This window comes from Pagrus major, chromosome 14, assembly GCF_040436345.1.
Source record: "Pagrus major chromosome 14, Pma_NU_1.0".
NCBI lineage: Eukaryota > Metazoa > Chordata > Actinopteri > Spariformes > Sparidae > Pagrus > Pagrus major.
The window spans coordinates 23,959,999-23,977,221 of record NC_133228.1 but is presented as its reverse complement, the minus strand read 5'-3'; the positions used below and the strand labels follow the sequence as shown (position 1 = coordinate 23,977,221).

Genomic DNA, 17,223 nt, shown 5'->3' with positions numbered 1-17,223 from the left:
TCTCCCATTATAGTGTATAAAACTGTTGACGAGTGATATAAACAATTAGCTGAGCTTGTGCTGATTCTGGAGATGTGTAAAACTTGATGATTCAGTTAAATATGACACCTCCAGACCTCCACAACCTTATTTTTTGCTTTGTTACGTATGTCTAGGACACACTGCTCTCTGCACTGGTAATGAGTATTGGCATTGGATATAAATCATGAGTCAAGGAGTCGTTAAATACAGTGTGGATCGACTTTCAAGAGATTCATGGCTCGGCTTCACAGATCCAACATTTTGGACCCAATCCAAACAGACCCACAGAAAACCAGCATGTATATATTTATTTATGCTGAGGCGAAAGGGACCCGAAGAAAAGTTACAGTTGAAAAAAGCCCAAATGTAAATCAGACCTGATCCAAAAGACAGTCTGGTGGTGGTAATTTACCCTGTCCTCACAGTTCAGGCTGCTGCTGCCCTCCAAGCACTGATAATTCGAATCACCAATCGATAATCCCTCGGGTTGAATCTCATTTTATTTCAGAAACAGAAAAGGGTGGTGGGAATGGCAGAACAGCGCGCTCTCAGCTAAACTACTCATGAACCAGACACGAATACACCCTCCTGCTACTGCTGTCCAGTGTGATTCACTTCAGCTGTCAGAGCTGTCAGGAGCCATGAGGATTTCATAACTGAACTATGACCTTTTATTTCTGTCTGTCTAAATGATGTGTGATGTTTAATCTGGACGGACAATGTGAATAATGTATTTCTCATCTTAGATGAGGTGTAAAGTCGACAGAAAATATCATTAATGACGTTGATTAAAACGAAAAATATCAGAGGTTGGGTAACCCTAACCCCACATTAAAATACCCAAACTATCCCTTTAATCTCAAAAGAAGACCATCTAAGTTGAACTTTTGTGAGAACATGAAAACATGACGTGTCACAGTTGTCCTGATGGACTGTAATCATGAGCTCTCATTATGTTACTCTTTAAAGCGTCTGACTCTTGTGCCACATCTAGTGGTAAAATTTAGTATTACCAGTCCAGTCGGGTCTTCGGCTTGATATCAGACAGGTTTGAAAATGTTTAAGTCGGCCCACCCTAATGTCTAAAAGTCACAAAGTTTGGGAGTCGATTTTGAATACCCTATTTTCTTTCAAAATGCCCATTTATGTCCTGTGATCACCAGTTGTTTAGGGATTAGAGACAGTAGCTCAGATTTTAAAATCCACCAGCAGCCCTGTAGCAGTAGAACTGGACCATACATGGGGCTGATTAAGGGGCGAGTATCCTTCAAAGAAACTGCCTCTGAGATGGTCAAATAGCTTCGGAAACCCCCTCTGGAGTCAGATTAGTGGTGTCTGTGTCTGACTGTAACTCTCTGAAACTGACAGTCTGGCTGTATTTGAACTCTAGCTCTCTATTTTACTGCAATCCATGCCCATTAAAAACAAATAGCAGCACATCTCAGCAACAAATGGGTCAATTTTGATCATTCTGTCAGCAAATTCTACGTTTCCTGAGCTGACTGAAGCAAATCGAGGTGAAGGTGTCATGATCAAGGTCAATATCAGGGTTATGTTGCACCTAAAAGTCAATAAAAGATGGCTTTGTGGCTAGTAATTGGTAGATTTTGATTATCTTGCCACCAGAATGTATGTTAGGGGGTGTTAAGTTAATTTCCTATTCCACTTCAGCGAGGTTAAGGTCACAGTGCCGAGCTGTGTTCAGGTCTTCACTGTGTCTTTATCCTGTGAGAATCATTTCATGTTCATGTAATAATACCTAAACTCTTCAAGAAAATAACAAGTTTCATTCAGTCAGTTCTTCATAAACGGCTTCTGTATACTTGTCAGAAACTTTTTCTCACTCTTCTTCAAACTAAGAAGAACTCGCAACCCAAAGCTTTTTTTGGCGAAACACATTTCTGTGCATTAAATTTCAGATGTCGCATGTTTTATCAACTAAATCCGGCCAGCTGCTTTTAATTCCTCTGAGCGGTGCCGCTGACAGGACAGCTGGTTGCGAGATAGTAACAGAGTAACAGAGGTCAGCGTGGATTGAAAGTAAAGACGCTTCATTGGCACGTCTCATATCTGGTGTGAATCTGCAGTCACAGTACGAGCTGTGGTCACAGTCACAGCGCAGCAGGCGTCTGTGGTCGGGCTTTAATTACCTGACCGGGTCCACGTTCCTCTGTCGGGTACTTTAAATGTTTTATCACTCCGGCTGAGTAATTTTTAAAAAGTCAGAGTGACATTTCGACTGCGGAGTCGGACAGACAGACAGAGCAGATGGTGAGGAGACATGTTTACTGTCAGGATGGGAGTTTGATGCAGGGGAAGCATTGAGTGGGAGGAGGAGATATTTCAGGAGAAAGACAGAGCTTCAGGACATAAAACATCCTCTACAGACTGCTAAAACACACAGTCACACACACACACACACACACACACACACACACACACACACACACACACACTCACAGTCGGTGTGTTAGTTAATGGGATCAGAGCCATCTGGAGGTTTCCAGAGACTCAGTTCCTCCATTTTATATTCTGCAGAGAAAAACTCTACATTATTACTGTTATTTTTATTAGGAATAGCATCAGAGGCTGGAGAAGGACCAGAGATAAAGTGGTGATAGCAGCAGCAGAACTACAGCGGCGGCAGAAGACGCCGTCGTACTTCATGTTTTACACGATAAATAACCCGGTGGAAGCTCAGACGTCACGTTATCTGCTCCAACACACTCAAACACACACACTCGAGTACACAGTATGTGGCAGATGTTGTCTGAGAAGGACTTTGATGCCACAGTCAGCAGTAATGTGGAAGTTAGCCAGTGTGTGTGTGTGTGTGTGTGTGTGTGTGTGTGTGTGTGGGTGTGTGTGTGTGTGTGTGTGTGTGTGTGTGTGTGTGTGTGTGTGTGTGTGTGTGTGTGTGTTGAAGCTTGCTCTTAAGTGGAGCATCTCTAAAATGATTTCCCAGGTCGGTGAATGATGTAATTGTCCCTGCATCACTCACTCTGCACACACAGAATAAACACACACTCAAACACACACACACGATATACACACTCATGATGCACACACTCAAACACACACAGGTTGTTCAGTATATAATTTCTGCTGCCAGCTGAGCACACTGTATTGTGATGAAAGTTTTTAGTTTTGGTTTACTGACAATTTAGGTCAAGTACACTGACACACACACACACACACAAGCACACACGCACACACACACACACACACACACACACACTTCCTTTCCTTCACACATTGTAGTGTGATAGAAATGTTCACCTTTTGCCTTACTGATGATTCAGGCCAGTAACCAGCTGGGGCACAGAGTGTGTGTGTGTGTGTGTGTGTGTGTGTGTGTGTGTGTGTGTGTGTGTGTGTGTGTCAGTGTTACCTGTAGTAACTCCAGTTCTATGAGTATCTGCTCCTGTTGTTTAGCCCCGTTGACATTAAGTTGGACGACTTCCAGGGCGTATACGTGAACGAGTAAATGGACTTCCCACCGCACTATCTGGGTGTGTTAGTCCGACTTTGAGAAATTCAGTTTAGTACGATTTCAGTCGGAATAACACAATAGTCCAACTTTGCTTCTTCTTCTGTCGTTACTTATAACTCGTGGCTTCTTCCTCCTCGACTTAGGAAAATAAACTATCTTAACAATGAAGACTATTCTGATGTAGAAGAAACATTATCAGACACCTGATTTATAAATCCGACCAGATTTTGATTTATACCAACAGTCTGGCTTCAAACACGGTGGATATCAAAGACAGCTGAGACACAAGTTCAATAGTTAAATTCCAACACAATATATTCAGAAGTGCACCTGCCAATCAGGGTTTTTTAGACGTTTTAGAGTCCCAGTTGGTGGGAAAGTGTCTTTAAGTGTCCACAGGAAAAGTGAAGGGATGTTTTAATGGAGCTCCCTAATGGAATAAGAATTTCTTGCTCAGTATCCAGAGAGAGTCCTGGTTAATCCTGAAGACGTCTCTTATCTGGGTTTTCAGTTTTATTATCTTTCCTGGTCCACTGTCACACTCACATCCAGCACAGAAGTCAAACCACATGCCGCTCTGCTGGAGACCGGGTCGGTCTGATGGCTGGATCTTGTGTCTTTGCAGGATTCCTCCCAACATCAGAGACATAGTTTACTGCACCGGCGTCAGCCTGATGGACGAGGACGTGTGGGAGTTCATCTGGATGAAGTTTCACTCGTCCAACGCCGTCTCAGAGAAGAAGATCCTGCTGGAGGCTCTGACCTGCTCCGACAACATCTTCCTCCTCAACAGGTACAAATCACAGCGCTGTTTAGTTCGTGTGTGTCAACTCTGAGAAAAGGATAGACGATGAATGGTTTGACCTCGCATGGAAACAAAGAGATGTCTGTATTTTGATGTCGATGTATGAGACTGATTGTTTTCAAATTGCCTGTCTGAAAACTCAATATTATAGATCTGAACATTGAGTTAGAAGTTCTCTCTCTCGCTATTGGAAGAAAAAACTTTGCATTTTTTCACATAATTTTTATCTTCTGATGTTTGTGATTGAGGGTTAGGATTAGCCGTGTCGCAAAGTTTCTTTTTAATTTTCTCGTCTCGCAACAACTCTTAAAATCGTGTGATTTGTGAAGGGAGTCTGGTGAGTCTTCTTCTTCTTCTTCTTCTTCTTCTTCTTCTTCTTCTTCTTCTTCTTCAAGGTCACCATATTAACTTAAAAGTTGAAGATGTGTCAATGTTGTGTTGACAACTTGTTTCTGCTGCCCACAAGTGGCCAAAAAGGTCAGTTATTGCAGGTTTAAAGATTACCTGAACACTAAATCTACTCTTTTGAGCTGGTATATTGAATGTATTACAATATCACTTTATTACAACACACTTTTTGTTTACTTTTTCCAGAGAATAATCAGCTATTCTTCCTGTAGACTCCCCAAAAGTCAATAAAGCTTAGGCTTTGGCTTCAGTTTCTCCTCAGAAAGTTCCTCCATTCTTGTTGTGGTTTGCTCAGAGTTTACTGCTGACCTTACTTCACTCCCAGATAATCTTCCTCCACAGTTCATGTGCTTAATTGCATCTCACAGAGACGCTTACACATTAATTTATGAGGACACACAACAGCGCTGGAGAAGAATGCAGCTATAATTTATCTCGTGGCAGCGGAACAAGCAGCAATCACAACATTGATATATTATCACATCAGAAAGTTGCTGTGGGGAACGTATTAGCAAACTGTCTCCTGCTTAAACATTCAGCAAACATGAAGCAACATTATCATCCATTTTTAGTCGCGTTTGTGTCTTTAAGTCCAATATTCACTGTTCTTTTGGCTCTGTTTCTGGTCTCCACCACCTCCCGTGGGATTTAGCTGTTGTTTAGCTGCTAAACGCTCCGTTGTCTTCACCTGCTTTAGTCTCTGACGGTGTCTGTCTGCTGTTCAGCGCTGGGCAGGTAGTGTTCAGAACTTGTCAGCTGGAAACAGCTGCCTGCTGCTGCTGCTGCTGGAGATTAATGAGAGCTGTGAGACTGAAGCAAAACAGTAAAGTTGCAGGTTGTAAAATTAGAACAATACTTTGAGAAAAGGGCTGAGAGGAGCTGCAGAGTCTGATGACTCTCTGAGGGTTTGTCAATACAAGCAACCTTGTTCATATGACATGGATACATTTTTATTACACGAGTATGGATGAGTGCTGCTTTATGTCATCAGCCTTAATGTTTTCAATATGTCTGCTTAATTTAGATTTTATGGCTCAGTCCCATTTCCAGTTTCTACCCCTCGTGTTTTCAAGCGCCCCCTTGCCTCTCAGAACAGAGTTACAAGAGGGAGTGGTTAAGATCCCCCCCTACGAAATGGAGCAACCCTTCAAGACCTTCATACATCCTCAGGTGTCATTGTTGGCATTAATGTAAAATGTAAAACCACATCCTTCCATGCATCCTTCTCGTTTGCATGGATGTTAAGCAGTACAACCATTAGGGGGCGCTGCTCAGAATCAAATCGTTCTTGCACGCCACCGTCCAGTTTCCTGCCGGCTGTTCTGTAGCAGCTGTTTGTCTCTGTGCCCGGGCGACGTAACATCATACAGATGTTTAAAACCTCTCACCAACGTCTCTTCAAAAGGTTCCTCCATTTTTATAAACTTTTCCGCTTGTCTTGTGGTCGTGTCTGGCTTTAACTATCGCGAACTATGACTGCCCCCCCATGACTACCGGAGGTACTGCTCCGTCGGTCCGTATCCGTAAGCTCTAAGAAACAGAAATAATACGAACAGAAAAAATAAACGTGCAGGAATACAGACGAAATGAACGCAGAGTGCCGACAGAAGGGCTGAGTGGTGTGGATGAGGGGTGTATTGTGATTGGGTGTTTGACTCTCAAAAGTTGGATGTTGAGGAGCATTTAAAATAAAAGGAGCACTCAGCTGTGTCACAACATGATAATAACGCTTTAACAACACTTTGACCCGAAACTTCAGGGAACAAAATGCTGACTGTGATGGATTTTTTTAAACTGCAGCAAGTTTCAGTGTCTGCGAGTTAATTTTCTGTGGCGCACTAAAAGAGAAACAGAAACACCCAGTTTTGCCCGAGGCCGTACATGTACATAAATCTGTGTGTGTGTGTGTGTGTGTGTGTGTGTGTGTGTGTGTGTGTGTGTTGAAAAGCATAGTTTTTATCAGGTCCTAACTGCCGCTATCTCTTGTTGAGAAAAATAACAACGATGGATCTCACACACACTCAAAACTGTACAGTGAGACCGATTGGTGTGTGTGTGTGTGTGTGTGTGTGTGTGTGTGTCAGGTATTGATTTTCTAGCCACAGTAAACTGTTCTGCAATCAGAGAGGTAGTACTGTATGTTCTGATAGGAGCTCTCTCTCTCACACACACACTCACTCACACACACACACACACACACGCACACACACGCTGAAGCGCACACAAAAAGATCTAAAAACCACGGCACAGACACACACTGATTGGTCACACAGGAAATGGTTTCAGCACAGAGGGATTGTGGGAAAAGGGAGAGAAAAATTGATTTGGGAGGTTTAATGAAAAGACAGCGGCTACAAACAACACACACACACACACACACACACACACACACTCAGTGCAGGGGTATAACAAACAGAGAAGTGGAAACAGTCAGAGAAGATGAAGGTAAACTCTGATCAGTGTTTGATGAATGAACATCACTGTCTTTGTCTCGCTCAGTCTCACATCCTTCACAAACTCGGATTAATTTGTTCACTCGTCCAAATTATCAGGATTCTGCCGACAAACACTTCATGTAATTCCCTCAATCTCTTACACTCTGGGGGTAATCAGATTACTGGAGCTCATCTAAGTATGGAGTCTCAGTTTCAAAGGAGTAATTAGTGGTTTGACAGAATCACCCTGCGGCAGGGCTCCGCACAACAAAACAAAAACTACAAAATGTCAATTTCCATCAGAGAACTTGACCTTTTTCTGCCTGTTTTACATAAACAGATATGCAGCCTGTGTTTGTGTGTTTGGCTTCCTGAAGACAATAAAGAGGTGAAAAAGAAAAATGTGCCTCCAGACAGACAGTTTGAAAAAGCTTTTGATTAATCATTCTGTTCACTCGCAATCCTCTGATGATAATTACACAAATGTTTATCTTTTGGTTTAAATTCCACACACAGGCTAACATTGTTGCACACTAAAAAACATTAACATGGTAAAATAGCATGTTAGCGTGATGAAATATCCTTTCTATAAGAGTAAGACCCAAAGCTTCTACTTTAACAGGCATCATAATCTTTAACACTAATGCTAGTTTAACTAAGATCATATTTCTGCTATGCTTACGAAGCTAAAACTTAAAATAAAGGATGCTAACTCTTCTACATTTTAAAATACTAAAACACATGCTATAAGCTATATATATGTTTATTAACTTGTCATCATGCTAGCATTAATAAACCATTTCAAATTCAGTTATAAGCATGTAGCTATTACCATTTTAGGACTGGGAGAATCTTCAGCATGCTAACATGTGATAGCACGCGTAGGATTTCCCCACTGTGGCTCCAGTTATAAACATTTATAAACAACAAAGTTAACTGGTTACTGAGCTCCGCTGTGTCTCTGTGTCTCCCAGGTTACTGAACCTGTCTCTGACCTCCGACCTGGTCCCAGAGCAGGATGTGATCGACGTCATCATCCACGTTGGTAGAAACCCTCAGGGTCGAAACCTCGCCTGGAAGTACTTCAGAGAAAAGTGGGACGTCCTCAACGCACGGTGAGAGTCTGAGCGAGTCCATCAGTCCGTCAGTCCGTGTGGAGGATGTTGAACATGACTCAGTTAACTCTGTCTGTCTCTCTTCAGTTACGGTGAAGCGCTGTTCATGAATTCAAAGCTCATCGGTGGAGTCACAGAGTTCCTGAACACCGAGAAAGAACTCAACGAGGTAAAAACACACAAACGTACACATGTCTATACAGACAGTAATTGTTTGGGTCACTGGACGAACAAAACCAAGAAAGTCACCTGAGGAACCAGACGTTCAATACCAAACGGTTTGGGACAAATACACCGTTACACCACCGGATTCTACTGAGTTAAATCAACACCTTTGTTGTAGTAACTTCTGTTTCCTACTCGTTACCTCAACTTCTCAAAGAAACTGCACTTAAGTTTTAAAATATGAAACTCATGCTTTATAAAATGATCACTACAAAGCCTTAAAGTCTACGTAGTCTCAACAAAACTGAGAGAGATTTTCTAGCAAGACTGAGAGCTTCTTGTTTTCTGCCCACCAGTATGGCGGCTTTAGAGGCTGAGTCGTCAACTGTAGAGTATTTATTTAGATGTTTGGTGTGTAAATGATTGATAGTGACCAAAAGTTTTGAGATGGTTCCTGTAAATCGCCTCAGCCAGAGCTGTGACACAGCTGCCGCGGCTGCAATGAAATCTTTTAGAGCAACTGCGACTGTCAAAATTGCGTCCGTCAATGACAACAGCAAGCACTTTAAGTGGACGTAACTTTTATAGTCACAGTTGCCCCAGAGCGTTACTTTGCAGCCGTGTCGCTCCTGCCAGCTGAGGTGATCTACTGGACTGATTACAAAACGTTTGGCAAGTATGAATCATTTATACTCAAACATGTAAATATAAGGCCAGAAAATAGAAAACAGAAATATCTAAAATCATCTGTTGTTGATTATTGAAAGAGAAGAGCAGAAACAATGCTAATTGTACCCTTTGTTACGGTAATTCATTACACATGGTTATTTATATTTCAAAGAGTTGAGCGAGCGCTCGGCTGAAACGAGCATCCGGTTCAGATAACGTACTTTCTACGAGTACGAGGATCATCTGAGGGAAATGTGTCAATGAAAATCGTCTTTTGGTAGCTGACTCAAACTTATTAAAAAGTCAGAAAAAACTAAAAATGTCCTCTTACTCTTGAATCAAAAACGTTGATCTGAAGCTTACAGTTTTCTAAATATTAAATATAACCGCTATGGAGTGTCAAACACATACAGAAACACATAATGGTGTACTCACTCATCCCTGATATTTTCTTTAAAACAGTGGTTTTCCTGAAACTCTTTACTAAAAGGAGAAGGTAGAAATGAGAAATAAAATGAAAGCAGAAGTTTGTTTTTAATCCATCCTCCTAATGTTCCCAACCTCACATTTTCTACATGCTGTAAAGGGTTGTGGGTGTTTCTGAATCAAACTCTCACTTTTCATTTCTCCTTTGTGATGAATACTTTTGCGATGAAAGCATTTTGTTTGAGATTTTCTGCAACACTTCTGTTGGTATGGTAACAAAAATCTGCCTCAGCGTGGGCTGTGGTGTCGGTGAAGCCTCTGAACAGAATCAGCAAGAATTAAAATGGAACCCCCGAATACAAAAACCGCCTGAAAGGAAACGAATGATGCGCCTTTTATTTCCCCTCTCAAAGTGGAAAGAGAACAGAGTGTAAGTGTAAGACAGAGGATAATTAGGCAGGAAGAGAATAAGGGAATAGATAGAAGAGTGAAGTGAAAGTAAAGAGGAGCAGAGGAGTGCAGTTAACAATATGAACTGCATTAAAGTGAGTAGAGGGGATGGATTTTCACCATTTCGCTCCAGTGAATCTGTCAAACTCTGACCAACACTAAGTTTCCTCTTTAGTCCTTAACTTTATTAATTCTCTTTCCTTCAAAGTGTTTCTTTGGACACAAAAAGTTTCTCTCTCATACTTCACCTCTCGCGCTGGAAACCATTTCCTTAGTGGCCTTTTAAGACAAAGTTCCACTTTGATACTTTCATGCTGGAAATTTTACCTCTAATTATGAACCTTTTAAAGAAGGTTTCCCTTGAATCATCAACCTTTCAAAGGACGGTTTTACTTTAATAATTCACTTTCTTTCGCTCAAATGTTACAGTTTATTGAATGTCATTGAAAAAGGAAAGTCGTCTCTTTACTAAAACATCAAGCAGCCTTTAGTTTTTGACCCGACGGCTGTCTGATGACTCGGTTCTTCGCTTTGGGCTGGAATTAGATATATCATATGGACCAAAGTATCTGGACACTCCTTCTATTGGAGTTGATTTTTCAGCTCTCTGTATTTCCACTTCAATTTTATATCTTTATCCTTTTGATGCATGAAATATTAAATCACAAATTAATATTTTTAAAAGATTGTTTTTACCTTAATTAAGTGAAAATCGTGCCGATAACTTTCTTGTCAGTATGTGTTTAATTCAAAGTATCTTACCTGAACACTGCAGTGAACTCCAGGGATTAATTGTATAAAAAGTCCCATTAACTTTTTGGTGTGGATCCAAATAAAGGGACGGATCCAGAATCTTTTGCACACTTTCTTCAACGTTGCGAGATAAGGCATATTTCAATGTTTTTGTCAATAATGTATGGATTTATAAGACAAATCTGGCGTTGTTAGGTAGGTGGTATCTATGAGTGAGTACAAAAGGGGACTGAGGTATGCACTCTACTGAGTGCCATTCTCGTTTAATCATTTTTCCTGTGCATTTTTTTTACTGGGACTGAAAATTCATCTGTACACTCCAGTGGACTTTCCTACTGAGCCTATATTTAGATGAAAATTTAGATAAAACTATTCTGTTGTAAATTATAGAAAATAATTGTTTTGAATAAAACACAAAAAATAAGGTGAAAATTAAAGGCTTTAAAAGTAAATAATTCCTAGGGTTCTTCATCTCCTCTTCTTGCTGCCATTTTGAATTTATCTCCAAATGACAAAGTGATACAAAGATAGTAATCAAACAGAATTGTCGACAAGGTTTCGGGGATCTGCCACCTGGTGGTTGGGACACGATACTCCAACCTAAGAAGTAGGTAGTAAGTATCCAACACTATGCTTGAGGAAACGTTCCTTTACACTGAAACACAGAACTCTTTCCGCCAGTTTAATGATTTCAACCTCATGTCTCAGGAATAACGTTTTGCCTGTCATTGGCTTGACAGACAGGTCTAAACGCTACAATACCCACGAGGCCTCCGCCACAATCGCCATGAAGAAAAAGCCAGTGAGAGACGTAAATCAGAGCAGTTGAAACATTTGTTTTCACAGATGAAAATGAAACCTCTTTACTGCCATATTTAGCTCTGTGAGAGAAGATAAATCAGTAATTGAATCACTAACTTTTTCATTAAGTCGAGTGTAATTCAATTTTTTATCCTCTTTAGGGCCGTGTTATTTCCTTGTTTTTCTGATCTTCCTTGTTGTCACACTGGGGTTTAAATTTCTAATTCTAATTCCTTTCCTATCATCTTCCTTGTCCCTCCTCCCTCCATTATTTCCCTCTCCGTCTCTCTTCTTCCTGTCCTTTCTTTCCTCAGTTAAAAGAGTTCATCCAGTCCAGTGGCGTGGGGGCGGGGCCTGCGTTGCCGCGGGCGCTGGAGGTCGTTGAGGGCAACGTGCGCTGGCACCGCCTCCACCGGCGGCAGTTCTACCAGTGGCTGCGCAAACCTCCGAACCCCGCCCTCGGCTAACGCTACGGCAACTAGCTAGAGTGAAGTGACTGCAAACTGACTGCTAAGCTAATGCTAATGCACTGCTAGCTTACAGATGCAGTCAGAGAGAGTGAATGAAGAGAAAGACTGACTTGACTGGTCGTTCAGCTGGTTTCTCAACTGGTTTTGCTTTTAAAGAAATGTGTTTTCAAGCTTTTTATTTCAGATGGATTATTTGTGTTACTGATGTGGTTAAACTGGTTTTCTGCGCTGTAAAAAGTAAAGACAAATTTACGTGACTAAAAGTGCAAGCTAGCTAGCGGTCACTGCTTCTGTAATTGCAAGCTAGCAACTACCCTCACGACCAAAACATTGTGATTATGATCAGAACATTCTTGAAATTAGCGAAATGAGATATTACAACAGCAGATAATGATTGGTATTGTTACTTATTGACTCAAAAGCCAAAACTATAGTTTGTTTTCAGGAAATTTTCTGTAAACTACAAAAAAAAAAACTTAATACATTAGCAACACGCAATTTGAACTATGTGGACCTTCCTGACATACATGAAATACTGAAAGTTAGAAGTGTAATATGGCCTGTGATGCGACTTACATCAGCCACGAGCTGTCCTGCTTCTCATGTCCGAGCTGAAGGTCTTTGTAGGTCTGAAGATCAGAATCTGACCAGAACAGAAGCTTTGACTTTCTAATTTGATCCTGAAATTGAGTTGATATTTTAAAAAAACAGGGAAAACATCCAGACCAAACTGTATCCCACTTAAAGGAACAAGCCCAGTCACGATGAATACATTTAATTGGCTGACTCAAGATGAAGCTTGTGTTTTCTAATCCAAATTCGTCATCAACCAGTGACCCAGAACATTTTAAATCAGACCTTCCTGTGTTCTCTACATGAAACCAGCCGACAGCAGAAGGCAGATCTCCCAGCAGTCAGCTGCATGTCAATCATTGAACAGAGCTGTAATTAACACTACATGGACTCGGTGTCCTCTGATCACAGCACTCAGAGGACTCATTCAAACTCATTAACTCTCCACAACATTCAAACTGCTTCAGCCTGAATTTGAAAAGCAGCTAGGCTTTTTTTTTTTTCTTTTAAGATCAAAAACTACAGCAGTTTAGAAAACATCAGCGGGTTTGGGAGGCTTTGCTGGGACCCTCCTCAGAACTGTTCTTTGTGTATAAAAACCCATAATAGCTTTAACATTTTGCTCTAAACCACAGGGAACATCACATGTGGAAGAATTACTGGCCAGCATTGATGTTGTCGTCTGTTTCAAACAGCTTAAAGTGAAAACAAATCAATGAGGCAAAAGATGTTCTCACATAAAAGGCATGTTGGGATGTAGTAGAGGTATAATGGAGACCAAATCTGACTGTACTTTAAACATTTCTGGACATCAGATCGAAAAGCTCCAGTTTACATTTCCCAGTCTCCCATGTGAGAAACTGTCATCTGTGCCGTCCATATATTTAAATATTTTTGACAGATGCAAAGAGGAAAAACCAATGAGTGAAATATAAAAATCATTAAAACTCTAGAAGTGCAACACGTGTAAACCGTAAAAAATTAGTACAAAACTCATAAAATATGTAAAAATCCACCAGAATATAATTTTGTGTAAGGTTTCATGAGTTTTTGAGCATGTTTAGCCCCCCAAAAATTAGATTCTTTTCACAGAAGAAGAAGAAAAATAATATTTCCTTCAGTTTCAATAGGGTCCTTACACCAGTCGTTGCCGTGGCCCTAATTAAAGGTCAAAATGGATGACTTTCTGATGGATTTAGGCGATGGTAGGTAGGTTTTTTTAAGTTCTAAGTGTGATACATGTGTGTACCAAATTTCATACATGTAGGTGAAAGCAGTCCCGCGGGGCTGCATTTTAGGGTGTGCTGGTGAGCTATTTTTGCCACACCCATGGCTGAAACCCATAAAAAACATACATTTCTAACACCATAACATTTTGTGCAAAGTTTTGTGATTTTTTTGGTGAGCATGTTAAAGCCCTCAAAAATATGATTCTTTTGGAAGAAAAATAATAACAATAATAGTAATAAAAGGCCTTGACATTGTTCATGCTTTGGCCCTCAAAATTACCTTTTGAAAGCAAATTAAAAAAGTGCAGCACAGTCAGAAGAAACTCATAACAAATTAAAAACAAGGACATTTTGTAAAACTAAAAAAAGACAACAAAAACATTGATTTGACTACACAAAGAAAGGCAAAGTTCTTTCTTGCCGGCTGTCTTTCTTCGGTTTCTCGTTAGTTATATTTTGTTGTGTATTGAGAGACATCACACATCTTCATCCTAACTTTCCAAAGTTGCTGTGTCACAAATCACTTCCTGCTTCACTCATTTCCTTTTCTTTCTTAGTCATAAACTTTGTAGAAAATTGAGATTTCAGAAAAGTACTTTGGGTCACCGCTGACATGGTTTTATGTCAAATGAATAATGCAAAGACAAAGCCTTGCATAATGGAATGTTTAGCCAAAAAACTATTAAAACTATCTATGGACACTGCAATTCTGATTTATCTGTAGGACACAAAGTAAAATTCAGACAGTGGAACAACAGAAGGTAAACCTCGCAGTAAACAGAAATAGAGAACTATTTTGACACAACTCAAGTTAAAACAGTTTGTCCAAACTTCACCTACCTGCAATCTGTCAGCCAATAAACTTGCTCTTATTTAGTGACCTGTAAAACCTGATAGTTAACTCCTGAGAAAGACTGACTGAGATTAAAACTCTGACCAAATTAAAACTCAACAGATCTCCTTGGTTTCACAAAGCACAAAACCAGAAAGTTGTTGAATGAAGCACATCGGCCGCGGCTACTGGACAGAAAGATTTTTTTTTTTAGCCAATCAGTGGTTAGCTTTTAGTCAATCCTTTTTCTGTCCCCAGATTTACAGATAAATGAGTGGAGGGTAGTAAAATTGGGGCAAGGAAATGGCTGACGAGATAATGGAGACTCTGAGTGTGATTATATGCAGATGATGTGGCTTTTTACATGAGACTGTTCAGATGGCGACATGACGGTTAAAGTTCACCATCAGTGGACTTTTACAGTTTGTGTGACAAGATTGGAAATTTGTGAAGGAATTTATAGCATGACAGATTCTGCAGCATGATGGATTCTGTGGTGTAAAATCCCACAAGTCAGCAGGACCGTAAACTTCACAGGGCGGTGGATTAATTAAATTCCCAGCCTGACGGATCTTATAAGGCTTTGAATATTGCAGTTTGATGGATTCAAAGTACGACTGATTCTTCAATGGACCAACAAATTCTACTATTCTAATGATTTTATGGCGAGATGGATGGAAGTTGTTAAAGATGCGATGGACAAAAATCTCCACAGTTTGACGGATTTGATGGATTTGACGCCATGATGGATTGTACAGTGCAACAGATCCTTCCGCATGACGGAGTGTACAACGTAAATTGTTCTTGAGCAGTTTGACAGAAAGTATGACGGACTCGACAAGTCAACAGTTTTTCTAGCAGCATGGATTGTACAGTTTAATGGGCTCTGCTGTGCCGTGGATTCTACAAGATAAGAGTCTTACAACATGATGGATTTCACAGGACAATGGATTTTACAGGGTTTGGATGTCTGCTTTCTCCCTCAGCATTTTGAACTGTGGAGTCTTAAGTCTTGGAAACGACGAACTGGGAACAGGAAGTGTGGAAAAAATGCATCTGTGTGATGTTTTTGGGGTCCAACGTGGAGACTTTTAGGTATTTTGGGACTTAGAATGAAACAAATTAATTATATGAACTGAAGTGTGGTGCATTGAACCTCCGTCCTGTTGAACAGACTTTTTGAAGTTATTCCTCTTCTGTTAGATCCGGCATTGATGTTAATAATTGAGCCATATATGAATTAATGGGCCTGCCTGCTTCTATACACAGTGTGTCCAGTGATGTGTGTGCGTGTGTGTGTGATGAAGATGATTATGAAGATAACGGCAGCACTTGTGGCGATGAAGACTGCTGTGCCAGTCATGATAACTAAAATTGTTATGATTATGATCAGGACTCAGGATGATGGCAGATTTAATGATGACGGTCGAGTCAGTAATTATAAATGTTGATGATGTGAAAAAGCTAATTAGTATTATTATGATTATTATGCTAATTATTCAGTGCATTTCAAACCAGTATTTTCCTGTCAGGGAAATTTGCTTTTCAAAAGACACAACAAATCTGCCCCGTGTACAAACAGTGTTAATCATAAAAATAGAAGACTTAAAATCAAAATGTGGAAAATGAAGATGTTAAAGCAGAAAATGTAAAAAGTGTTCATGATGATTATAATCATAATGATGATGGTGACGATGATGACGACGTGGGACCAAAATGTGACGGAAACAGGAAGTTGCAGAGCAGAGTTTAATCCTACTTCCTGTTTGCACTGCTGTGGTTTCCTGTGTTTTCTGATTGGACGATATTAAAATGGTTAACCTTGAGTGTGATCCAGTCTTTTTCAGTTCTGAATCAAAGGACAAGTAATGAGAATGCCCCCATGTCATTTTTTGGCCTTTGTTGAGTTTCACATGACTTTTACCAAAATATCCCGTGAAATTGTGATTTTCACAAGACCCCTGCGCAAATTTCATTTTTTTTCAATAATATCCTCAAGCTTTCAAGATTCAAAAGAGCTTTATTGTCACAGTCTCTGACAAAACACTTTGAGTGTTTCACTGCTACATGAAATAACCCAGATAAGCATTCATGCGAACTTTGAAAATGTATTATCAAACTTACAATCAATGACACATTTTGAACAGTTTATAGGATGGTGAGGTGCTTACTGTTCAACACTGCTGCTAAAAAATACTATCCCATATGTGCTTGTGAGCTACAATCTGTTTAAGTTCCCCTGCCGGTGCTCAGCCTGCAAGCTGCTGTCTCCAGCTGTAGTCATCTCCAGATCCCTCCAGAGGCTGAGAGGAGAAGGAGCATTTACGATGACAAACACAAGATGATACGTCAGAGAGTGAAGGAGGAAGTCAGCAAATATGACTAGACATAATGTGAATACAACTTTAAAACATTACTGTGTTCATGAACATTTCTGCCTGAGTCATGTCAGATTTCATCCTTCAAAGTTGGTTGTTTAACAAGACAGCTTCTACGATCCCGCAGCGCTTCATGACGTCTTTTGTTTTCATTGTTTTGACTGAGGGACCCCTGGAGGCAGAAATTACATCCCCTGCAT

The 17,223-nt window shown here is 40.3% G+C and overlaps 1 protein-coding gene across 1 annotated transcript in view; it reads left to right on the top strand.

Annotated features, from left to right (window-relative positions):
• Nucleotides 1-16,471, top strand: part of LOC141008175 (thyrotropin-releasing hormone-degrading ectoenzyme-like) — a 188,517-nt gene extending 172,046 nt beyond the window's left edge. Inside the window, exons 18-21 of the mRNA XM_073480421.1 lie at nt 4,140-4,307; nt 8,137-8,277; nt 8,365-8,446; nt 11,856-16,471. Of these exons, the coding sequence (XP_073336522.1) occupies nt 4,140-4,307; nt 8,137-8,277; nt 8,365-8,446; nt 11,856-12,008 (544 nt within the window). The 3' untranslated portion in view covers nt 12,009-16,471. The remainder of the gene's footprint in view (nt 1-4,139; nt 4,308-8,136; nt 8,278-8,364; nt 8,447-11,855) is intronic.
• Nucleotides 16,472-17,223: the final 752 nt, after the last annotated feature.